Source organism: Homalodisca vitripennis, chromosome 2 (genome assembly GCF_021130785.1).
Source record: "Homalodisca vitripennis isolate AUS2020 chromosome 2, UT_GWSS_2.1, whole genome shotgun sequence".
NCBI lineage: Eukaryota > Metazoa > Arthropoda > Insecta > Hemiptera > Cicadellidae > Homalodisca > Homalodisca vitripennis.
In genome coordinates this window covers 73,069,901-73,096,801 of record NC_060208.1, presented here as the reverse complement: position 1 = coordinate 73,096,801, position 26,901 = coordinate 73,069,901, and the positions used below count along the sequence as shown (strand labels likewise).

The following is a 26,901-nucleotide window of genomic DNA, read 5'->3' as shown; positions in this document are numbered from 1 at the left end:
TTTCTAAAACAAGAATTTCAGGTCAGCTGAAATTTTGATATGCTGTTTTTCTTGCTCTTTCGGTTGGAGTCCGGGCTATCTGGCTGGCGGTAGTGGTTGCGTTTATTAATGCGCATCTTACCTGCACAGGTAAAAATCCTGGAGCGCTTCGGCAAATGGACAACATGGCGTCAGTCTAAAGTCACATGTTTGTTTTGTGTAATTAAAAAAAAGCACTTCAAACTGTCTCTCTCCAATCACCTGTCTCATTTATTTCAGTAGGCAGTTCAATGTCACGGTACTTTAATTTATATTTTAAACGTATATTAAAAACTTCCTGGCACTTCTTCAATTTATCAACCACGAAAAGAATGATTTTATCTTTATGTCCTTTACAGAAACACATTTCATTTTACCACTGGCGATTGTATCAAAATTAATAAATAAACATCACAAATAACACAAACACAAAACAAACATGTGACTTTAGACTGACGCCATGTTGTCCATTTGCCGAAGCGCTCCAGGATTTTTACCTGTGCAGGTAAGATGCGCATTAATAAACGCAACCACTACCGCCAGCCAGATAGCCCGGACTCCAACCGAAAGAGCAAGAAAGACAGCATATCAAAATTTCAGCTGACCTGAAATTCTCTCTCGAAAACGTTGCTAGCTCCTATACTATAAAGATCTAGTTAATTTTTGGAACAACATGAGATTAAAACGAGTGCGATGCTACATTTTTACCCATTACGGATGTATATTTAATGTGGAATTATTTATTTTTATTAGTAGTTTAATTTGTTTTTGTATAATTTAAATCTTGGTTAATAATATCGTAAAGTAGTACTTGGTTTTAATGTATAGTAAACCTATTCATGATGAAAAACAATCTAACATAAATACGAATATTTTGTCTTTGTTGTTACATACATATTCTGCTCTGTCATTTTACTCTGTTACTTTTCTTATTCCTGCACTGATTTAAGATGTGTGACTAGGCCAGTATAATCAAAGGTAGTTGAAATGCGTGAGTGTGAGGCAGGGCGAGGGCAGACGACAAAATGTCAAAACTTTACTGATTACACCATAATATTCTAAATAATAATATTATGAAGTAGTTACAATATTTAAAAGTGTCTTGTGCTCTTAGTTTGTGGTTGTGATGGTGCTGTGTTTTATTCAAGTTACTCAGACTTGTGTATAGTTAATAATTTTCATTTATATTTAAACTGACAAAACATTTTAACAGCAAAATGTTTTCATTATCAGTAAATATGTTGTTCTGCTGGAGTCTTCTTTTAATTTTTCTAACCTCCTGTAAAACTGAAAATCTCAGCAATTCTGATCTTCAGAAAGAGGCTGTTAGTAATGTAAATTTTAACAATTCCATCGAGAGGATAAAGAAAGATGCTCTTAAATCAGATACAAAGAACAAAGATATAAATATATCAAACAATGTTGACAAGAATGAGTTAAAACAGGGTGCTACAGGTAGTTTGAATTTAAATGGGTCTACAAAAACTTCTCAAATTTTAGAAGCCACTAAGAATACTACTACGCCAATGAATATTGATGAGAAGACCTTATCGAGCCCTCTACCAGCAGTGATTTCCAATGACACAAGTAATGTAACTACAAGTACACCTACTCCAAATGAGCCTATACTCCCTGATAAAGGATCCGCAGAAGCAGAACACAATAGTTCAATGGCTATATTTTTTGTATTATGTGTCCTTGCCTTAGGTATACTCCTAATCCACTTAATGCTGTTAACAAATTTCCAGTATCTCCCAGAAAGTGTCGTAATTGTATTCTTAGGAGGATTGATTGGACTAATAATAAATTTAATTTCAGATCAGAAAATTGGCAACTGGAGGAAGGAAGAGGCTTTTTCTCCAACTGCATTTTTTCTTGTTTTGTTACCTCCCATTATTTTTGAATCTGGTTACAATTTACACAAAGGTAATTTCTTCCAAAACATTGGGTCAATATTGGTGTTTGCCATCGCAGGAACTACTATATCTGCACTGGTAATTGGTGCTGGAATTTACCTTCTTGGAGTCGCTGATGTTGCATATCACTTGAGTTTTATTGAGAGTTTTGCTTTTGGTTCATTAATATCTGCGGTTGATCCTGTTGCAACTGTTGCCATATTTCATGCATTGGATGTAGATCCTGTTTTAAACATGTTGGTGTTTGGTGAAAGTATTCTTAATGATGCCATTGCGATTGTGCTTACAACATCCATACTGGAGTCAAACAAACCTGATATGTCACCATTTGAAGCTGTGTTCTCTGCGTTCAACCGATTCTGTCTTATGTTCTTTGCCTCAGCTGGAATTGGTGTTGTTTTTGCACTCATAAGTGCTCTTTTACTGAAACATGTAGATTTGAGAAAAAACCCCTCACTTGAGTTTGGAATGATGTTGGTGTTTACATATGCACCTTATGCCCTAGCTGAAGGAATTCATCTGTCAGGTAAATTAATCTCTGTGATTTTTAAGTAGCCCATAACAATAGGTTACAATATAGGCCTAGTCTAATCAAAATATTCAGTATCTAACTTATCTGTATTTACCTGTGTGAAGGGCTTTATTTATCTTAAAATTTAAGGTCCTTTGTAGACCAAGCAATTCCCAATGTTTTTAAATAATTGTAGACCATACTTGGTATATATTAATAGGCTACACAGGAAATATTGCAAACTATTAACTTAGCAATCCTAGTAGTTTATATATGGTAAGACAGACCACCATGTGGTATTTTTAGTGATCATACCAAGTAAGCCTAATGTAACACTTTTGTCTCTATACCCTTTAATTTAACCCCAAGGAACTAACTAAGTTATGTTCAATTTTAAAAAATTGTCCAATTTGGGGGTTGGAGATTTTAAAGTCATGCTTTAATGTAAATATTGTGTGATACATGAGTTTTAAAGGTAGGCCTACCCTGAAAATTTGGACAAAAATACAAATGATCTTAAACCCTATTCAGAAAGTGTGCAAACAATATTTATGTTAGCCTAATAACTTAAATAAAAGAAAAACCACTTTTTAAAACAATTTCTTAATGTAGTAGGCTATATGGCACCGTACTTCCATTTGCAGAAAGAATTTTTTGACGTTAACAGATCATATATTGTACAAAATTCATAAACATGTTTGAATTGTAGATTATATCTCAATTAATCAATTGATCTAGGTAACTGCGGAAATTTGGGATTACTGGGTTGGCAGATAAAAAAACTAAGGAAGAGTAATTACGTATAATAGGAGAGGATAACAGGGTTATTAACATCACATGAAAAAAGCCAGGAAATTTGAGCAGAGAGAACTAGTCTGCTAACTGGGTTTGAGTGTAATTTAATAGTTTTTAGTACTTTATATATATATATTTATATACAGTATATATATTTTTTGTAATTACGCCCACAGTATCTCTGTAACGAAGTTTATTCATTGTTTTTTCCTCTGTTAATTTGGTTTTGTTTCTTGTTGTGCAACTTCTTTGGCCATCTCATTGTATCCTTAGATAGTAAGAAACATGAAAATTAAGTACTTTACAAAGCCATTGTTTATGTTGCTGAGTGAAGAGAAGAAGGTTGAGATGTGCAAATACGATGCATAGGCTATTGGCAAACAAGACCGTAAGCAAAGAGTAAAATCGACAAACTTCACCATAGAGGTAGAAAATGTTGCAAAAAAGTACCATAAAACTCCTAAATTATCCTCACATACAGTTGGTAGCCCTACTCTGACGTCTAAAATGTGTTGTATTTCTCTCGTGTGAATAATGGTATACTGATTATCTCCTCCACTAGTGTCTAGATTGTTATTCCTCAACCCAGAAACCCAAATTCCCCTCAGTCCCCTAGATTGATGGACTATTTGGGATGTCACCTAAATTTCAAACATCAGTTATTGTGCAATTATGGATCGTTACCGCTTAAAGAGTCTTTTTGGAATTATACTATTTTAAGAAATTGATAAAAGTGGATTTCGATCATTATAGGTAACATGGCTAATGCAAACACTATCCCGGGAAACAGTAAAATCAGTCCTGTGTGTGATGACAAGTTTAGTACATATTATAGACAAAAGTTTAAATTTATTCTTTCCATATTTAATTAATCAATACTATACCCATTGAGAGTGAAACACTGATGTGATCTGAGCTTGAATGTAGCTACTATCTTAAGGAATGTTTTCTTTTTGTGTTAGCAATGCGCGTGAGGTGTTGCTAGAGATTGCACTGATGGCCAGGGCATTTGTAATCGGTTCTATATACTAAATCATTTTAATATGATCTCTCCATCCCCTCCAAAGTAAGTTATGAAAAATTATTGGTGGATTTTGTAGAGATTCCTCAGAGCACTGGAACTCCCCAGGCTTTGGGGATTAGCTATTTCACATGATCTATTTCTTTGAAATGTTTCAAACTGTTCCTATGCACAATAGTAAATATATATATATACACACACACACACACAATGCATATTGTATCCTCGGACTCCCCCTTAAATTTTAGGAAACGTTTTGTCTAAATCTGACAACTTTTAAAAACTGATTGGTATGGTACCTCTCAAAGAAGGAGTCAAAGGATATAAAATGTTTCGTATTGTTAAATGTCAATTTATATTCTCTTACTAGGTTTAAGGTGTTTTGTAGCATCATCAATTTGATTAAAAAAATAAACTGAATGGTTGGTAAAACTCCTATTCTATCTCTCTGAAAACTAGAAAAATTTAATTGAACTTAAATTAATTTTATGAAATTTTTTAGGAATTATGGCCATCCTATTTTGTGGAGTAGTCATGTCTCACTATACACATTACAATCTCTCGACCGTCACCCAGATCACCATGCAGCAAACAATGAGAACTCTTGCTTTCATTGCTGAGACTTGTGTGTTTGCCTACCTGGGTCTGGCCATCTTCAGTTTCCGTCATAGAGTGGAGCCTGAATTGGTCATCTGGAGTCTGATCCTCTGCCTGATTGGGCGAGCCTGCAACATCTTTCCACTGGCCATTCTTGTCAACAAGTTTAGAGAACATAAGATCACCAAGCGCATGATGTTCATTATGTGGTTTAGTGGTAAGATACATTTAGTTTAAGTATATTGTAGAAAATTTAACAGTAGTTTAACACTACAAACACAATAATCTGATGCTTTTTTTCTCACTTGGAATATGTGTAGTTACTAGATTGAAAAGTTAATCCAAAATATGAATCCTTTTATAATTAACATCCTGTTTCGTGGGGATTGTGCAGAGAGCATGCATAAACAGCCCAAGTCAAATTTTCCAAAGTCAAATAATCACAGAAAGTGAACTATAGATTAGCCATTTTGAAAGCGACCTGTTAAGTGAATAGTGTGTGGGGAATGGTGAGAGAGAGAGATATGTGGAGAGGGAGAAGAAGTGCAAACTCATTTCCCCATCCACATTCTTTACCAACCACTCTTCAGTCACCACTTTACCACTCGTAGGGTATGTGTTAAATAACAGCTGTTTTACGAACCCAGTAATAATAACAACAGCTGTTAATAATAAACATTTGTTAAAATACTTCTTAATTAACCCTTTGAGTGCCACAGCATATTTTCCAAGTCATGCGCTTAAATTGCCGGAGCATTTCCTTCTGTTTTGCAAGCGTGTGGGGAAAAAACTATATTAAAAAAACTATTCAACCGATTTGAATAATGTTTTTTTTTAGTTTGTGTGTCATAAAACGACGTATTTTTTCCATATAATATTATAATTTTATTTTTATTTACACAAAAAGAATATAGGTTATAACAAAAAACTAAAAAATGAAAAAAAATAAATTTTAAGTTTGAACTAAAATTTTATATATACAATATTTTTTTTTATTTTTTTTTAGCTATACCATTAGAAAGAACATTAAAAACTGAACAAAAATCATGCATAATAAAGTTTTTTACAGTAATATTTAAGTTAACCAGATACTGGAATATATACAAAATACAACAGAAAGCAATTTTTGTTCAAGTTTGTCAAAAGTTTAGAAACAATATTATAACTATCCTATTTCACTCAATGAAGTAAGACGACTGTAAAATACTAATTATATAAAAAGTATATAAAAATATACACAGGCCTACAATATAACCTTACTTCACCTAAAATCAATAGTTTGATTGGAACTTGCGTTTTACTTCATCACCAATCCAACAATAAAATACACATCACTAAACAAATAAACACGAAAAAAGAAGTTTATAAATGCATTGTAAGTTTTACTGAACACAATTGCAGAATAGTAATAACAACAGTTTTCAGCATAAACACACGAAACTAGCACAATGTAAACACCCAATGAACCAAACTGTGTAGTTAATGGCAACAAGTAACAGCTGACCAACTATTGCGTCATCTCTTTTTTTTATGGCAAATAACTACAAGGAGGCGGTAAACAATAAAAATCAATCACAATTGATTGTTCAAAACTTGTAGATTGCAACGAAATAAGTTATTTGTCAAAACAAAAATGAATTATATGCGATATTAATTAAATACAAATCGTCTACTGGGTAGATGCCGGCAATTTATGCACATTTCACAGCATCTACTATGTAGACGCTGCGGCACTCAAAGGGTTAAACTAAAATATTAAATAGATGCAATGCACTATTCTTTAAATAAATAATAATAATTGTTATTCTATAACAACGAGAATAACAAAACATAGCGAGAATAACAAAACATAGCGTTATCCTCCAAACCACCAATGCAGGGAAGCAAAGCACTTGGTTCCCACTTGTGTCTTGTAAAGGAAATAGATCAAGCAGTGCAAGAGGGGGTGGCAGTAGGTGTGATCGAGCTCCTGCTCCCCCCTCCCCCTACCCACAAGAAATCTAAGGTCACTTTCAAAGCGGCTTATTTATAATACTTGCAGTTTTTTAATGTTGTTTCTTTAGTTAGAAGCCTGAAACACTATTTTTTAATTTGCGTATTCAATAAACATAATACATCATTGGTATAGTTTTAGCAGTAGAATAGAAAAGAGATGCTTTGATGGTTCATACTGTGGACTTTGAATAGTTACTGTTGTTTTGTCTAAGTAGCTTTGATTTTTGCTGGAATTCAGGAAGATGAAAAATAATAAGGAAACTTGGTTTCTGGAAATACACTTTATACTGGGTATAAGATTTTCTGAACTGGAGAATTGACACACAAGATAAGCGTTGAATGTGCCTGCTTGAGTGGGCCTGCTAATTGAAGACTAGGACATTAGGGTTATGTCATAAATAAGATTTCTTTGTCTCTCTCCAAACATGGAGTGTTGTCACCCTGTAGACATCTGTGATAATATTGTAATAAAGATGTGATTAATCATCATGGTAATACACTGATTGCAGATATTAGCTGATTCAGCAATATTTCAAATAAAAATACTTCCCCAATAGCAAGCCAAGTCAGGCATTATTTTTTAATCTCATAACCTCCCCTTCTGCATTTAGAATGTGGGTAAAAAAAAGAGCCTACTGTGGCTCTTAAACCTCTGAAATCATTGTCCAAAAACCATCCCAGAAGAGATGAAGAGGAAGCAAACTGAGAATGGATTTTACTAACTCTGAATACCTAAAAAATATACCCAGCTCTGGTCAAACAATAGCTTTTTACTGTACACAGTATTGTTACCGGAGAAGATAAAAATTCCAGAATAAATCCCATATTGAATAAATACGATTTACATGGGATCATAATTAAATTGTACAATTTTAATGAAGTATGTGTTCTCTCACAAACCCTCCTGTTTTTTCAGACCAGATTCCAGACCCTTTTTGCACTTTTCAACTGCTGGGACCAGAATTCTGTCACTTATCAGGCATTACATAATATGCACATAGCCGCTAGAACTGCTTCTAAAATTAAGTGTATTGTATATCACGAAGAGTATTGAAAAGAGGAGATTATATGCTATCTCTATGGCACAGTTTCCATATATCATACTCCTTTGAGACATTATACTCTACACATAACACAGCTGTGGTGAGAAGAGTTAATGCAGTGTGAATGTAGAATTTAGCTCTAGTTCACCTTCCTCTCAGTGCAACGCCTGGAAATGACGATGTCACAGACTATTTTTTAGTCCATGATTTTGTCTTTGTTTCCATGATGTAGTGTTCCTTTTAAGCTTCTTTGTTGCCTACATTTTTCGGAGCTCTTCAGACAAACATGACCTCAGGTTCCAGGAACCACATCTGTGATAAACATTCACGTTAAACCCTATTTGGGAATCAATGATGTTGTACCATCAGCTGTTTGCATTCTCAGTTGTTATTGAGTATGCTCTTTTCTTGTGATTTAGTTTTGGGTTGTTGATATTTTGCAATTGCTAATGGTTAGTAGTGATATCAAATGTGTTTTCATGTAGGCCTAACTTAGAACAAACAGTACTATATCGAGACTGTTATTTCAAAAAGTCGTATGTCAAAAATTCGGTTTTTTTTTATTGCCTTAAAATGTGGCAAATTATGTTTCGCTTCAAGCAGCAAAATCTCTTATGTCAACAGCTGTCGAATGTGAAATATAAGCTATTGTTTAAAAAGTTGTATGTATTCTCTACTGATTTGTGCTACTGCAAAATGTCTTATGTCTGAGAAGACTGGAAGAGAAGGTAAGTTGTTTTTGTTTTCCTTCTTCTCTACTAAATATATACAATTATTCTGTTCTATTTCTGTTCATAAATGTTTCAGAAAGGTTTAATTTGTAACCTACACATTTACTTCATAGTGTTTTACAGTCTTTAAATCTTACAAAAGAGTTATTTACACTGTTAAATTCTGTTGACGTGTTTTTAGGTTATGTTTGTAACTCCAACTCAAGCTTTAGAAAAATGATTTTCAACATTTTAAGTATTTCTACTATATGAATAGACTTCATAATAGAGTTTTTAGGACACAAGTTATGGTTTAATATGATTATATCATGCATAATCTTAATATTTATTTCGGTACTAAAATGTCTTATGTTTTGGTATAAGTCTTGTGTTTGGTATTTAGCCTATTTGCATTTTCAAACATACGACTTTTGGAACTTATATTAAATGCAATCTTGCATTGTTTCAGAAAATGATGCAAAGGGGAAAATTGATGGTCGAACTAGCAGAAAAAAGACTGTCTGTTATAAATGTGACCCTACCAGCTGCAAATGAAGTGAGCGTTGCTGAAAACTTAAAGGAAGGTAACCTATAGATTGTTACAACCACATCTTTCATCTTCATTAGGATTAATATTATGCTATTTATATCTTTGTAAGGTTTTAAATTACCTTTAAACATATAGCCTATGCTAGGGTGTGATAAAATACAAAACAATCTGTAATTTCTAGACCACCAATATAGTTTAGGCTACATACTTCTTTCAAAAAAAGCACCTTGATTTTGACTTTAAGCCTGATTTTGAAATGCCAATTCATTAAACCTTTTTTTAAGTACATCAACTGAGATATATTTTTTAACATTGTTACTCTAGACTAGAGGCTACTTAGTTTGTATGCTAAATTTATATTACTTAAAATGTTACAGATGTGCCTCTCACTGCAAGTATATCTGTCCCTACTGTTGCGACTGTGAACCTTCCGACTATGAAAGAAACAAGACATCGGTTTGGCTTGGCTGATAATATAGAGCATGGTAAGTTAATCACTAACCTTTACTTTATTATACTAAGTATGTATTGATGGCAAACATTGTATTAAACCAAGGAAAAGTAAAAACATTGGGCCAACTGTTTTCATCGCTTCAATTTGTGTATAATTAACAACAACCAGATTTTTAAACAGCCTAAGGACTTTCTTTCAGCAACACTTTGGCCAATCCGATTTCTCAATCCAAAAATGTGTTTAAATAATCTTTCAAGCTGGTAGAATTTTTAATGCTAATTATATTGTTGTTAATGTTGCAGGTGAACCAGACGTGGCTGCTGCTAAAGAGGGAATACCAGTGCCGGTTGAAGTTGGCAGTTCTCCTCTTATTGATTTAGAGGAAGTCGACGAACAAGCAGTTGAAATACCTCTTTCGTACAAGAAAGAGAAACTCAGAGGAACCAACCAAGAATCTGCTAGACCTAGCCGAAATAAAAAATCAATAGGGAGAGAAAAAGTTCAGAAAATTTTACAACAAACCTGATGATAGTATAAAATGATCCCTTATTTTCTTCTGATTCAGATGTTTATGAGCCTAGTTCAAGCTCTAGTGGATGAAGAATCCTGCTTTTCAAAAAGAATTAAAGTATTGAAAAAAGTACGTGAAAAACAAAACATTTCTCCTCCTATCATTGCCGTAAAACCCCAAAGTTTGGTTAACAGGTCAGATAACACTGATAACAATCAACAAACTGTTGAAGAAGTTGGTGTGTTTCATGAGAATAGTCCTTCTCCAATGGTTGAAGAGGAAGAAGATTATATAGTAGAGAAACCGTGGTCAGGTGGAAACAGCCTATAGGAGGCATACAAGAAAAAAGGAAACGGAGGAAAGGAGAAAATGCAGATCCAAGGGACTGGGAAAGGAATGTTAACTCTGCTAAAAGAAAAAGAGGAGAGCCTTATTTAGGGTTGAAGAAACAAGAAAGTGAAAATGGCAGAAAATACAAGTTTCAATAATGAAAGGAAAGGGAAAAGAGGTGAAAGATCGATGCAGATGCAAAAATGGTAGGAAACTATAGCTGTGACAACGTAACAGATCTGGACAGAAACCAACTTTTCACAAATTTCTGGAAGAACGTAGATAGTTGGGGAAGCAAAGCGAGCTGTAATTGTATCACTGGTAGAAAAATCACACCCTAACTATCGGCGAAGTACAACTGATGTTTGAGAATTCTCGCAAAAATGTGTCTTTCAAATACTACCTAAAAGTGGGGGACGGTAAAGTTAGAGTCTGCAAGAAGATGTTTTTAAACACATTCTGTCTTGGTGAAAAATCAGTCAGATCTTGGGTATTGAAAGGACCTATGGACCAACCACTGCCACAAGAAAATAATCCAGATGATATTCAGCAAGTTAATGAGATTTTTCCAAATAATAATGACCAGGAGCCAAAAAAAGATTCTGAAATGAGAGATACTGTTCGGCAGTTTTTGAATTCTCTTCCAAAAATGGAATCCCATTATTGTCGGGCCAAGACAACAAAACAGTATTTGGAACCTAATTGGGAAACCAAATCCCAGCTACATAGGGAATATAGCCGTTGGTGTGAGGAGAGGAATCTTGAAACAGCCTCAAGAGCTCTTTTTCACAAAGTTTTTGTTCTAATGAAACATAGGATTTTTCATACCAAAAAATGATCAATGTGAAACGTGCATCAAGTTTTAAGTTTAGGAAAGATCACAGAAGAGGAGTATCAGCAGCATCAAAGTAGAAAAGAAGGAGCTAGGAATGAGAAGGAAATCGATAAGAAGAAAGCAGCAGAGTCAAATAATACATTGGTAGTGGCCGTTGATGTACAAAAAGTGTTGACATGCCCAAATATTAAGGCATCTTCATCTTATACTACAAAACTAAGTTAAAAGTACATAACTATTCCATTTACAATCTTGCAAACCATGATGTAACATGCTACATCTGGCAATGAGGGAAATGGTGAGTTAAATGGTGATATCTTTGCCTCCATGCTTGTGAGGTTTCTTACAAAACAAATAGAAAGTTGCCCAGACATTACTGATGTTGTTATTTGGAGTGATGGTTGCACCAACCAAAACAGATGCGAAACAGTGTCGAACGCTCTTTTGTACGTTGCCATAAATATAAAAGGTAACAGTGTACCAAAAATACCTCGAGGTGGGCCACACCCAGATGGAAGTAGATAGTGTGCATAGCACAATTGAAAGGAAATTAAAAAAACATGAACACTTTGTTCCTGCAGACTTTGTTAGAGACATCAAGGAAGCTCGAAGATTTCCAGGCCCCTACTCTGTAGAAACCCTAACATACAAAGGACTTTTCTAGCTATGCTGATGGTTACTACAAAAGTATAAGACCCGGAAATAAAAAAGGCGATCCTTATGTAACAGACCTCAGATGCCTTAAGTACAATTCCGATGGTCAAATATGGTATAAACTACAGTTCTTGATAACTGGGCCCTTCTGCCTAGGCGTCCCAAATCAATAAACAGAGGTTTACTCTCAGCTCAAAACCACTGTACAACAAGCCAGTGCCCATCACAGCTAGAAAATTCAAGGACCTGCAAGAGTTGAAAAAACCTCCTAGAAGAAGATTTACCGTTTGTTTTATGACCATTTGTGTCATGAAAACTGATTAAAAACTAGTTTAGGTTATGTCTTTATTCAAATGTAAAATAATATCTTTAATAAAGTGTGTTTTCATAAAAAGTCGTATGTTAATAAAACACCCTAATTTGTGTACAAAAAGTCTTTATGTCTGTGTAAAAATGTCGTATGTTGAGATATAATTGTAATTTTAATTGCAAAAAGTCGTATGTGCGTTAAAAACCCATAATTATTAACTTACATCAATAAACACCTTTTAATATATTATTAAATCATAATAATAACCTATTAACTCATTTCCAGATCTATAATATTAACAAGTAACAAAATAATTAATTTTTTTTTTGCTCTCTTGAAAAGTTGCCCCTTTTGACGTACGACTTTTTGCAATAACAGTCTCGATATGTTTAAATAGTCACTTTGTGATGATCAAGAAAAGCAAACCCTTTTTACTTTTTCCCGTACCAACCATATCACTATGAATAAATCCATACATTCGTGTATATGAATGTATGGAATCCATGAATATATGGATTCGTGATATAAAATATATGTATTTTATATATATATAATATATGTATATATATATATAAATAATATATATATGTATTTTATATATATATATATAAAATACATAATCATACTTCAAACAAGAAATTCAGAAAAAATGCAGATTCTGTAACAAAAAGTGAGAGTCAGACGAATAAATACTACAATTTCTGCTATTTACGGAGTAAAAAAGGTTAGACTAGTTGTCCTCTGGCGTAAAAGAGGAATCCTAGGAAGCAATCACATTTCTGCTGCAATGTACATTAGATATCAGTAATGGTGTAATATACAAAAGAGTCAAGTAGCAATAAAAACCAATTGGTATATGTTTATTACATACATACTTTATTATGATGATCTTCATCTAATGTAAAATATATAAATTTATGATTACTAGCATGATATGTTATTGTAGGTCTGAGAGGAGCTATATCGTATGCGCTTTCTCTGCATTTGGAGTTCAGTGATGAGACTCGTCATGTTATCATAACTACAACCCTCATTATTGTTTTGGTCACTACCCTGTTATTTGGTGGGTCAACAATGCCCTTGATGAAGGTATGTGGTTCTTTAAAAGTTACATATATATTTTATATTAAATTGTTTATAATCAAATTGGGTGTAATTTATATGTAACAAAGTCAGCAGGCATAAAAAATCTCACACTGTTGTTTGTTTGCAGTTTCTCCAAGCCAATAGAAAGAAGACACTGATTGGTAAAAGGAGGAAACATAAGAAAGAGAAGGCACTTTCCCTTAGTAAAACAAGAGAATGGGTGAGTCAGTCAGAATCAGGAAGTCTTTATTTGTCAATCAATCACACATTACAATATAAATAAAGAGCCACATGGGACGAATCCTGTGCGTGGCTCTGAGTTCCATTAAAATACTGTGCGCTTACTACATAATATATAAAAAGACAGAAAGAAAGATAAAAAAAGAAACACATTACACTAAAGAACAATATAAATTTAGAAATATATGTACAGTATACGTTAATAAAAATAAGTGCATACTAAGACTGCTACAGAATAGTTATAACTACACTTAATACATCAACCACCGTATTTGACTAGCACTACAGAAATACTTTTCTTCCTCATGTAGGTTCAAAGATGTTTTTGACCATTTACTTTATGAAAAATATTTACGAAAAAAGTAATCATTAATGAATTAAAACATAAAAACAAAGTATGAACTAATAATAAAACCCCGGATTTAAATTAATTTAAAATAGGATAAAAAGTTCAATTTAAAATAAATTCAATTAAAAATTGTGGGCTTTGCATATATTTTAATACTTTAATATTTCAATACTCGCATGGACGAGGGAAGACCAGCTCAGACACAGTACTTGTGTAGATGGTGTCAGTCAGCAATTTGACATATTCATGCATACTCAGGGCAGATTAGCAGCTCCGCGTAATAATCGCGCAGCAATCGCAAATAACCCTGAGTTAATCATATTGTGTTTTAGTTTAAAATGTTCATCCCATGTCAAATTATTGTCAAGCACAAATACAAGAAATTTCATTTGTTCATTTTTACCTATTTTAACATTGTTAATAGACATATTTAACTGAGCTTGCTTTTTGTTTTCTTTAGTTTTAAAAAGTATATATTGAGTTTTTCATGATTTAAAATTAGGTTTGTGTCTTTGAAAAACATACAGATTGGACAGGCTAACATCTCCATATTTTCCAACTTCATCAAATGTTTTCACTGATATTTCTATATTTGTAAAAAAGTGCAAAATTTGCCTAAGTAAAGTTTTAAATAATTGTGCTATTAATATATGCAATGTACAGATAAAAAAAAAACTACGTCTAATTAGGGTATTACTCTGGTGTTTTGTTTTGTACAGTAAATAGATCTATATGGGTGTTAAGACCAAAATTGTTAAGTTAAAAATTATTAGATTAAATAAACTAAGTATCAAACATTAAAAAAGATCAGTTTACAGTTTGACAAGTTTCATATGATCATACAGGGCCAGGCCATTGACTCTGAACATCTCTCGGAGTACACAGAAGAGGAAACAATGGAAGTTAACTTCCTACAGTCACGTATCAGAGGATTTGCCAAATATGACCTCAAATACTTCATACCATTCTTCACTCGCCGGTTCACCCAACAGGTACATTTTTATTGATCTGGTTTTCACCACAAAGTATAGTTTGATTAACATATACTCATTATGAAAGCCTCCTTATTGTTATGTTAATAAATATATGATTACAAACTTTAACAATCCTTATCAGTTTTGAGGAATTCCAGTATCATGTTCAGTTTCTGGTTCGAAGCAACAAAGTTAAGACTGTTTTTGTGATACTTTGTGCTGAAATTGAGTGTTTATGTGAACAAGAGTGTATTATGATCCTGATGATGCGAGGTTATGGAGACCGGGTGAGATCTTATGATAAAGTAGGGAATTTATTTAATGATACTTATCCCAATCGAAACACTGTATCTATATCAGGAGTTCAAAAAACAATCCAACGTTTCCAGAATACAGGCAGCGTTAAAAACCGCCTCAAACCTGGACAACCAAACGAACGACCTTTCATGTTAAACGTAAACGTTAACAGACACAATGCTCGTTATTGGGCTGATGTTAACCCTCATTCGATAAGAGAGCAACATACCGAGCACCCTGAAAAATGAAACGTTTGGCTTGGCATTGTGGCCATGAGTTGTAATCATTCTAGCTTCCTTATTATTCATATGGGTCCTTCAAGGAAATATGCATGAGTGCATTGTTGTGAAGCAAAAAAAATAGTAACAGGATTTCAGACATTTACCATCATTATAGGTTATAAAACCAGGCATTGTCACTGCACAGGATGCAAGTCCTGAGCAAAAATCACAAGTACGAGGATAACAATCACACATCTCTCTTGCACAGGCTACAGGGATACTAGCAAGAATGGCGATATCGGCTCTTTTCATCAGCACCGCGTAGTGTCATCTAAAACAATGGGACAGGAAGGTGATGGTCAGGAAGGGGGAAGGGGTAAAGGCAATGTGCTTCTAACCCTGTTTTGGTCCTAGGCCTTAGTCTCATGGTGTGTGCGCGAATATTGTTGTTGAAATTTTTTTTAATATACAAAAAAAGTTCCTAATTAACAAAAAATGCAATTTTTACTGGTCTATGTAAAATATTGCTTTACATAACAAACCTAACAATTTTGTGTTATAGTAATTCCAAATAGATGTTCTATTAGTTAAATAAATGAGAACAAAACATAATATATGTAATAGTTAAATAAGTCCACAATAAGTAAACCATATTTTATGTAAAGCCATTTATTTTCACTAGTAAATTAATGAAAGTAAAAGGAAACAACAGGATCAGGGAAATTCAAGTGGAAAAGGTTAATATTGTTGTGACGAGAGAGTTACAGAAGTGGATGAACACACTTATGCAAATAACACACATAAGCACAAAAACTTGACTGAAAAAGTCAAATAAGTTCCTCAGTATACTGTTACTTCTCTTAATTAGGCCATTGATGGAGGTTCAATATTTACAGGAATTAAAAGACTGCAAAACTCAGATGAACGATCTCACTCAGCAGTGGTACCAGGCTATCCGCATCTCACCTACTGAATCGGAAGATGACCAGAATGGCCAGAGTTGACAACAGCGCCAACCCGATAGGTTAAAACTATCAGCTGCTGTTGGATGTCCACTATACAAGGTGTAGATAGGTCATACTTACCTCATGTTACCATGTTAAATGTGCCTGGCAAACAAGAAGTTGTTAGTTATTATTTGATAACTATATTTCAAGATCTTGCCTTTTATTTGTTGTGTTTATAATGATATAAGCATAATATGTTACATTGTTATTAATTATCAAGATAATTTTCAGTCAATTTTGATATTTCACTAAATCCATAACATTTAATGAAAATCATCTTTGTTAATGCCGTTGACTTTTAAAATGACTTGCTGAATACAAATGTCTGATAGTGAATGAAAATTGGAGAATAGTGTAATATGATTTAAATTTTTCATATAGAAATTAAGGACTTTTACTTTTTATCAGCATTTGAAACTGATTAAAAATTTCTTTACATTGTATAATATATATGAAGACTCTAGTAGCGTGGATTTGATTTTGGCGGGGCTCCATTTAATATTTTTTGAAGTAAAGGATTATTGACCGTGCTTTTTTTGAAAATTATGTGTTTAAATAATGTTAATGGTTGTTTGGAAAATGTAAAATTCTTAAACTAGAAACATACTCAGTATATATTTACTAGTACATAATGGCGAGCACAGTTGTCTAGTTTTATTGATACATATTTCTATGATATTGTAGACATGTAAATAAAAAAAGAAAAGTTTGTTCCAGTCTTAAACTGTACAACTATATATGTCTTGTACTAAGTATTCAAAGTCTTGACTTGAACTTGTCTGCCCCGCCGCATCCACATCACCGCTGAACCTATCTTAAGGTACTGAATTGAAACTAAACCAAAAAACAATATGTATATGTTTATTTGAGTTCCTACAACTAATAATTCAAGAAATTTATATTTAAATAGTTCTGTATTTTGTATTAGAAAAGATTTAATTCATATCTGAATTTAAATAATGGAAAAATTGAAAAAATTGCAGATTGTCAAAAATCAAGTTAATGGCTTTACTTTGGAATAGTTTTATTTTCTTATCTTAATCTGGTTTTTGCTTTGTGTTCACATAGTTTTTTATCTCTGAATTACAACAAAAACATTATGTGTACTAACTGTATGTTTTCATATTATATTGTGTGATGAAATATGTATACTGTTGGTTGAACACCTAACGTCAGGGTTAAGAAAACTGATTAAAAGTCCAATGATAAGATAGCGCACATTAACTTATACAACTTAGCATTTGTTAAAAGTTTACTGTATAGTGATAATTTAGCTTGTCAGCCTTAATAGCTTTTATAAACACAACTACCTACTTTTATTTTTAGGCTATTATTATTTTGTAGAATGGGTATAACATTATAAAGTTATGTACATTTATTTATTAAATTATTTCTTTATTATATTGTACAGTTTGTTTTAATGTATTTATTTTAATTTTATTTTAGTATGGAGAAAATGTGATAACAGTTGAGAATCATTAAAAGATTTTTCTTTAATTTTATTTTTTAATAATATTCTGAAATAGAATGAAGCAGTTTAAAATTAAATAAGCTATGTTCAGTGAAATTTCACCAAATAGTAATTAAATTCAGAATAAATATAAAATCATTATATAATATTATTGGAAGTGTTCTGGAATCAGCAGATTCCTAGAAAACCTTTCTATTATAATAATTAATATAAGATGCTATCAGAAAGTTCCCGGACTGGGTGTGCTTAGTTAAGTTTTCTTATCTGGGCTATTATTGGCTGTTATCCCCTTCGAAATAAGCTCCATTTGAGTTAATACAACAAACCCAGCATCTTTTCCATGACTGGAAAGTGTCAAAAAACAGTTTTTGCTTAAAGCTGTGGAGAACTTCCTGCATTTCTTTTCATACGTCATCAACATTGTCAAAACGGCGACCTTTCATATGCATTTTCATTTTTAGAAAGAGAGGAAAGTCACAAGGGGTTAAATCTGGCAAATAGGCAGGATGTGGAATGGTAGCAATATTGTTTTTGGCCAAAAACTGTTTTGTTTACATGGAAGTGTGAGTTGGAGCGTTGTTGTGATGCAACAGCAATTTTTTGTCTTTCCACAAATCAGGCCTTTTTCGACGCACATTTTCCCTCAAATGCCTTACAATGGAAAATGCCTTTAATGTACAAAAAAACTACAAGCATTGTTTGTGTTGAATGAGATGCTGAATTTTTCCAACAATTTCATCTGTTTTGTTCGTGGAAGGCCGTCCCAAAGTAGATCATTTTCAATTAAAGTTCTGCTAGCCTTGAAATAAGCATACCACTCAAAAACCGGTGTTCTGCTCAGTGGATATTCTTCAAAAGCTTCTTGAAGCATTGCAAAAGTTTCCGTTGGTGATTTCTTAACTTTAAAGCAAAACTTGATGCAAGCACACCGACTCGAATTTATCAGCCATCACAAAAATCGCTATGTAAAGATAACACACAACAAAAAAGCACAACTTGTAGATATAACCTAACCACTCACAACAACAAAACTCAGCACAATGACTCGGAAGCTAATGTGGCAGAGGCTACTGACTTGCCGGCTTATACAGTCACGCCCACAAAAATTGAGCGTTCAGTCTCGGAACTTCCTGATGCCACCACCTCTTATTGTATAAGAATACTTTCTTGGTATGAAGATATTACTTATAAAATTAGCATTTCACTATATTATCATTGAACTATTATTGCAGTATTATAGCATATTTTCATATAAATGTACAAAAATACTATATTTAACTTTTATCGAGACAATTAATAACATACTCTTTATCACATTAGGCACAAAAAAATACTTGAAAAGTACGAGAATTGCAGTAGTTATTTAGTTAAATCGTATTAGCTGTATGTTAGTGAATAATTATTTTCTTATGGTTACCGTATATTGTGATGTAGTAGGATATTTAATCAAATGTTTTGCTATAAAACCTCTACTAACAATAGAATTGAAACCACTAAAATAAGCCTTAGTCAAATAAAGATTTGATTTAATATGTTTACATAATGAGATTTTTGGTAATTTTACTGCACATACTTTGTTTTTAAATCAATTGTTCCTAATAAGTTATCTATATTTTAAAATTGTTATTTATTTATTCTATATTATAGAAACTACAATTTTAACAAATTGTGTGTTTGTTTGTCAATCTTCCTAATGTGCAATAATGCATTTACCAACAAAGTTCAGTTTTTGTTTAAACACAATTAATTTCATGTACTGCAGAAGTTATATTTTGTTTATTGCCAGATGTCTCATTGCACCAGTATAAGTGTTTAACATAGTTTCAACTAGCTCTGTCCAAGTGCTGCAACTAGTTTTGCTGATAGGATGTTCTTTCTTCCTGATCCACCACTGGTTCTAAATGCTATTTCACATTTACTTTGCAGTATTAGAAAAAATTATAAGCAGTGTTAAGCTGAGGAGTATGAGATATTACCCACTCCAAGTCGTTGTCCTTGTTATGTTACCAGACTTGCTGTTATGTAATTTATCTGCTTCATGCTGTAGAAAGTCGATGTAACTAATTGAAATGTATTTGGTATATTAGATACAACATTATGTGTATACAAGGTGATTACCATAATATGTATACTGGAATATTAGGAAATATTTTAAAAGTTAGTTAAATTAAGCAATACCTTCTTTTGACCATATTGCCCATCTGTATTTGTTTTGTGACGATATTGATTCATTCATCAATGCCCAGCAAAAGCCATTAAAGATATACATGGAATTTGGTACTCAGGACTGTTATTAATACATGATTTTGTTGAATATGATAAGCGGTTCAATGTCAATCGCTTCCAATACTCAATACATGAATACCTCGATATATAGCGGTATAGTGAGCTGGTTGGTCCGCAAAAGAGACAGATGTTTCGTTTAGGAACTTAACTTAAGCGTACATTTTACGAATGTTATTGTTTAGATTTTTATCTTTCTGTTATGCAAAAGCTACTATGTACTATTGTGTTGAAAGTTCACATAAGCGCTATAGTAAAATGTTCCTCAAATATGCCTACTTCCGTTTCAGAATTATTATAGAACTCCTTCATATTACATCATAAGCGCTCTCAGTTAGAAAGTTAACAAACTTCGACTAGGATTCCTTTTCCTGGCCTAATATAGTTCAAGTACTACTGAAATCTTCTGAGCTGTTATCTACCAATGGCTATCAATTATGTCATGAGTACAGTGCCATTTAGAAAAGATAAGCCTATGAAGTCCCTGACAATCAGCAAGAACTTGTGTGTGAAAACACAGGTACAGTGAGTATACATATGTATAAAAGTACATGTATTAGGTATAAATGTTAGCTCTTCAAAAGTAAAATATGATAAAAAAGGATGCATAGTAACATAAATATCAGGACATACTTCAGTGCTAACCAAGCATTGTCCACGCTGCTCCCACAACGGCTTGGCTTCCTGATGTAGCAAAAATATCTTAGTGTTGTGCGAATCAGACACCTAAACTAATAATGCTTCTTCAGTTTGGCATTTCGACATGACAGCCTCATGTAAATCTACCTTTCTTCTGACTGAGCCAAAAGAGATATTTGAGGTCTTAAATAATTTTTTAATGACTTTCAATACAAAAGGATTTGTAGGAATGTATTTTCAAAATAAATAAGTTTTAATGTGGTAGCAGAATAAATGTTGGCAATTAAAAAAATGTATATATTTTATGATTGTATAGTTTAATCACAGACACGCGCGTATGGTAATGCAACGAACGACCTCTTTCTTTGATATATAAGCTCAATCGCTTAAGATGTTAACACTGGGTTTCTAAATTATATAGTTCCATCTATTTTACTATGTTACACTCAATTGCAATTAGTTTACACAATCAATAGCTTTACTAAGGTCTATTTACTACTATTTATTAATGATGAGGTAATATTAGACAACAGTAATATGGGATTGTCAAGTCACTGAATGAGACATCTGCTTAGATTTATAGTTATAATTAATTTTTTATAAATTTTGGCTGCATATACTAGGTATGTTCAAAAAGTAACAGGAATTTTAATTTTTTGAAAAAATATTTATTTATTCGCCTAAATTAATGTTGTCACCTTCAAAATAGTCCCAATTTGATATTATGCACTTGGGCCAGCGCTTCTTCCAATCCTTGCGATGCTTATCAAATTCAATCTTAGGATAGCCTTTAGCTTTTTCAGTGATGCACTGTTAATATAATCTATGTTTGTAAAACAACAGTCTTTAAGGTTCTCTTTATTTTAGGAAATAGAAAAAAGTCACACAGAGCCATGTCTGAAGAATATGGAGGCATCATTAAAGTACTGTTATTGGCTAAAAATTCATGAACAAGCAGTGAAATGTGAGCAGATGCATTGTCATGGTGCAAAAGCCATGAATGTTCTGCTATAAATCCAGGTTTTGTTTCGAACTGCTTCATGTAAATTGTGTTGAACTTGCAGGTGGTACTCCTTATTGACCATTTGGCAAGAATTTATGATGCACTTGCCATTAAAATAAAAAAACACAGTGAGCATAACCTTCACATTGAACTGCACTTGTCAAGCCTTTTTCGGTCTTAGTGATCCAGAATGTCTCCACAGAGATGATTCACCTTAGTTTCAACATCATATCCATAAACCCATGTTTCATCACCTGTTGTAACATATTTCCGTAATTTTGCATCACCGTTGTTGCACTTCATTAAGTGTCCTGAGCAACTTCCAATTACCACTGTTTTTGTTAAAAATTCAACAAATTTTGCTGCTTCATGTTTCATATACAAAACATTCTAGAAAAATGTTTGACGTGAGCCAATTGATATGCCAACGTCAGCGACATCTGTGATTGTAATATGGCGATATTTTATAACAATTATTTCCACTTTTCATGTTTTCATTGGTTGTTGATGTGCTGTGGCTCCAAAGCGTTCATCTTCTATATGTCTTCACAGCCATCTTCGAAACGTTTATACCACTCTTAAGTCCTTGTTTTACACATAGCAGACCTACCATAGGCCTTTGTTAACATTTCCCAGACTTTGTTCCATTATTTCAATTTTCACACAAAATATGATACAAATTCTTTAATCAATTTGTCTAACAAACAAAAATTGCTGAGTTCATAAAACCGTCTAACCTTAGCAACAGCTACTGAAAACACAGCTGGAAATTATATTATACTTCAGGAACATGAGTACCAATATAATTTTTTTTTTATGTTTGACAATTTGACTCTCCAAACCTGTGAAACTTAAAAATTTCTGTTAGTTTTTTAAGACACCTTGCAAATATTTTTAGAGGGCTTAGAATATTTATTTTTTCAACTGGGAAAACAATAGTTGGTATACTGATATTGTAAAGTAGTGTACTAAATACATACATTTAGCCTATTTATTAATTCTACAAATTGTTTAATATATTCTCCTGATTTCAATTTTTCATATTTGTTTTCTTATTTGACCGTCTAAAATTGTTACAGATTTACTGATAGTGAAGTTTTTAAGATTAGTTTGATGCATTATTTAAAGTTTAGTAATTAATAATATCATGTGAAACAAATTTAAAATTATTCACGAATAACATTTTTTATTATATACATTTCTTTAAAATTACAAAGTTCAGTTATTAATATTAGGAATTATTTGTTTTGTTTAATTTAGTTTTAGTTTTAGGTTGTGACAGTAAATTATTATATTTAGTTTACAAGACAACACTGCACTAGGTGAGTAAATAATGCCAGAAGATTAAATATTAGCTGTATTAGTTTTCATGTCTTTGGATACAATAATCGTAAATATTACAATGTGACTTGCCAGCACGTCTATCAATCTACAGCAGTACTTTGCAAGCTAGTTAGTATTGTATTATATGTGATGTAAATAAAACTGTCTTTCAGCATGTGTCTTGTTGTTTATCCTTTTTAATAAAGCCATCCAATGTTTTAGGTGAGCATTTATGGCACGTATATACAAGGTGTGTTTTTTAAGTAAGTACTGTTTAGTACATAAAAAAAATCAAGTCAACTTTCTCTAATAATATTATTTTTATATGAAAGCTCACACTTTGATCTACTTTTCTTGATACTGGAATTCCCATCGATATTAAAGCACTTACCATATCTAAAAACAATCTTATGTATACTGTCATAGAAGATTGCTGTTTGATTCAACAGTGACTGCATTTGATCATTTTGATGTTATTGTCATCACTGCGTCGCTGACCTCCAAGATGCTTCTTCTGATGATACACCAAAAAATGGTAGTCACTGGGCACTGAATTGGGGCTGTTTGGAGGATTATCAAAATGTCCGTAGCAAAATGCTGTGATAAGATCTTTAGTTCATTTTGTCACATATGGACAGACATTGTTATACATCAAAACACGTTTCTTGATCATTTAAATATTTAATCAAAATTCTATAGAGAATACTACTTGTATCGTGAGGAAACTCCTCTGATAATGAAGAAATTGTGAAATGTCTGTTCACTTTCACATTCAGCACCAAATCGTTGATGATCATAGATTTGGTCATCCACTCAGTTTCTCATGACTCTTTTGGCCATCTTTTAAAGCTCTTACCCATTTGAATGGTATTTCATCACTGAATGTTTTGTCCATACACTTTACGATTCTAACGGTGAATTTAAACTTCTTTTAAGCTTTAAGCGTAAAGAAAATATAAAAAAACAGCATGTACATCACAGTCAAGGATTTTTCACTGCAGGATTCTCAATTTAAAACATTAATTAATGTAAAAATAGATTTTTGCCGTAACTGCGTCTGTGGCTTTCTAACAGAAGAAGGTAGACAGTGTGGGATCCCAGCTGCAGCGGTAGAATTACAAAATGGTAATTACTTTAAAAATACAACTCTTATTATTGCATTTTAAAATAAAAGGGATTTTATTAATTTAAAATTTCTTTCACTTTATTTTATAGAATTTTATACCACTTTGACAGTGACAATTTTTTAAATAAAATAAAATAAAATAATTGAATCATAAAAAGTAAGGGTTCTGTGGTGTAATGGTAGCACATTCACCCGGCAAGTGAGAGATCCGGGTTCGAGTCCCGGCGGAGCAAGTACTTTTTGTGATTCAATGTTTATTGAAATTATATTAGGCTATTGCCACTTATACAAATTTAATAATAAAAATGTAAACAAGTCATTTGACAGGTATTTGGTCTTCCGATCATAATGTTAGTTTGGTTATTTAAACGCATATGTGACATACGGCCAAATACAATATAATTGAATCTTAAAAAGTAAGGGCTCTGTGGTGTAATGGTAGCACATTCACCTGGCAAGTGAGAGATCCGGGTTCGAGTCCCGGCGGAGCTTTTTGTGATTAAATGTTTATTGAAATAAAATAAAATATGGATATGGGAGGAGGAAAATCAGCACTCTGCTAGATCTTTTCTTGGGAGGAGATCTGACAGTTTTATAATTTTCAGAAACTAACAGATTTATGGCATTTTTAGTTTAACATATTCAACAAGTGTAATTAAAAGCACTAAAGCCTTGTTACTTTTTGCTCTTTAAGGACAAGACCAAAATGAATATTACCAAACATTTCTGTTTAGATCAAATTAATTAATTTGAGGTTTAGAAGATTTCTTAAAAAGAAGTTTCTTATAACCCTATGTACAATAAATGCTCAATTCAATCAAAATCAGAAATTCACAATCTATCATTGTTTATATATTTGCAAAGAGTTAAATAAGACTTGACAGAGTATCAAACTTGTTCAATTCATCCTCTCTTGTACTATGTATGGGAGAAAAAGTAAAAACCTATGACGTGTTAAGTAGATAATACAGTGGTTGTACTCAGCTTTGGCGGGCCTCAGAAAAGATATTCGGCCGGGCCCCCTCATGTTCTGCCACCTGCCCCGTACAAGTGTGGTGGGGCTGAGCCGAGCACCAATAAAATTGTCTGATAAAACCGGTCTGAGTACGGGCCTGGTTGGTTGTATATGAGAAATGTGGTATTACCGTATATCAGCCCATTGTTATAGAAACCAACTTTGAAAACATCAACCCATAGCCGTAATTAGTGATGGGAATGATGATTATGACTCTCTATCCAATGGTTAGAATAATTGTATTTTATTTAAATGTTGGAAGGTAGAGCATCACAAATTATAGGAAATCTACCAACAGAAAAAAATGTACATTAAAATTCAAACATTTAATTTCAACATAGTACAAACAAATAAAGAGGAATATAAAGGAAGGGAAATAAATAATAGGATTTATTGTATTATGTTTGAAATGGTTGTGATGTAACAGATTGGGTCCTTCCCCACCACCAGTTATTTACAACCCAATTCGATCACCCTGCTTCGACTTTATTTTTTAAGAATGATCAGGATCACTCAATCTAGTAATGCTACATTTGTATTTAAAATATGTGATATTGTGTAGTAAAGTTGTGTCTAATTCAGTTTAAATTCTTAAAAAGTATTGACAAATCTCTAAGGAATGCTTTAATTCATCGTTGCGGTGCGACTTCTGAGTTTTTCAGTGAAAAACTCCTGTACTAGCTGAGCAAAGAAAAATCTGTCAGCGATGTTGTTCCTGTTGGCGACAGAAATTGTAACCACAATGCTCTAAACAGATGATCAGTAACAGGGACGCAACGGAAATCTTTTTCATTCTACATTGAACACTGGACTAGCAAACATTTTATATCTACGTAACAAAGAAGTTGCTGTGTAAATGTAACCTAGACACTGAGTTGAACATAATTGAATACAAAATTTACTTGTATGACATTGTTCTATATTAGAGATCCAACAAATGACATTTTGTAAACCGTAATAATTTTAGAAGTATCATCACTTATACCTACAACTGCAAAGAGTGTTCTGAGTTGTTTAAAATTACACAAGGATGTCAATAATTGACCACATTGGTTGTCCTTCGTCTGTACATTATGTCACACAATTTGGCTAAATCTATTTCTTTATCACAACAGTAAGTATAAATTACATTGAATGTGAACTCTTCTGTAGTTCATTCAGTCATTGCATAAGAAAGGAATAAATATTCTTATATACATACATACATATAAATATATAAAACATTCCTAATTGATTTTAAGTAATTGAATTCATCGTAATTCTGTAATGTTTGAAACCAGGATATTGTTTATATTACTAATATAGTCTTGACCAAAGTACACCGCACAGCATCTTTTATATAAGGAGCTATAAAATTATCAGCAATAGTGTGGTGTTTACCGCACTTTGCAATGTGCTAGCTAATTCTACGACTCTAAGAGGCTTCCATAGCATTTTCATTTTCTTTGTTACCTGACATTAAGTAAGATGAAACACTAGCATACATTCCACAAGTTTTTCAAAATAGCTAGCTTCCTTTTTGTACTAGGAGTGTTTAGTTTCAAATGACGCATAAGTAAGCAAGGTTTTATGTTACCTTGCTCAAAACTTCTCCACCATACAACAAGAGTTTTAGGT

The 26,901-nt window shown here is 32.7% G+C and overlaps 1 protein-coding gene and 1 non-coding gene across 2 annotated transcripts; both read left to right on the top strand.

The window, feature by feature from the left end:
- Positions 1 to 1,007: 1,007 nt before the first annotated feature.
- LOC124354163 (sodium/hydrogen exchanger 8) lies at positions 1,008 to 23,322 on the top strand. The gene is made up of 6 exons (XM_046804423.1): positions 1,008 to 2,460; positions 4,764 to 5,075; positions 13,197 to 13,339; positions 13,464 to 13,556; positions 14,771 to 14,917; positions 16,314 to 23,322. The coding sequence occupies exons 1-6, from the start codon at positions 1,236 to 1,238 to the stop codon at positions 16,419 to 16,421; spliced, it is 2,028 nt and encodes a 675-aa protein (XP_046660379.1). The 5' UTR covers positions 1,008 to 1,235; the 3' UTR covers positions 16,422 to 23,322.
- Positions 23,323 to 24,690: 1,368 nt separating this feature from the next.
- On the top strand, positions 24,691 to 24,761 carry Trnaa-ggc. The gene has a single exon. It is a non-coding gene; the product is annotated as a tRNA-Ala (tRNA).
- Positions 24,762 to 26,901: the final 2,140 nt, after the last annotated feature.

Coding starts and splice junctions, on each gene's coding strand:
- LOC124354163 (XM_046804423.1), top strand. CDS start 1,236: ATGTTTTCATTATCAGTAAATATGTTGTTCTGCTGGAGTCTTCTTTTA. Junction 5,076..13,196: donor GTTCATTATGTGGTTTAGTG/GTAAGATACATT, acceptor ATGTTATTGTAG/GTCTGAGAGGAGCTATATCG. Junction 13,557..14,770: donor TTAGTAAAACAAGAGAATGG/GTGAGTCAGTCA, acceptor ATGATCATACAG/GGCCAGGCCATTGACTCTGA.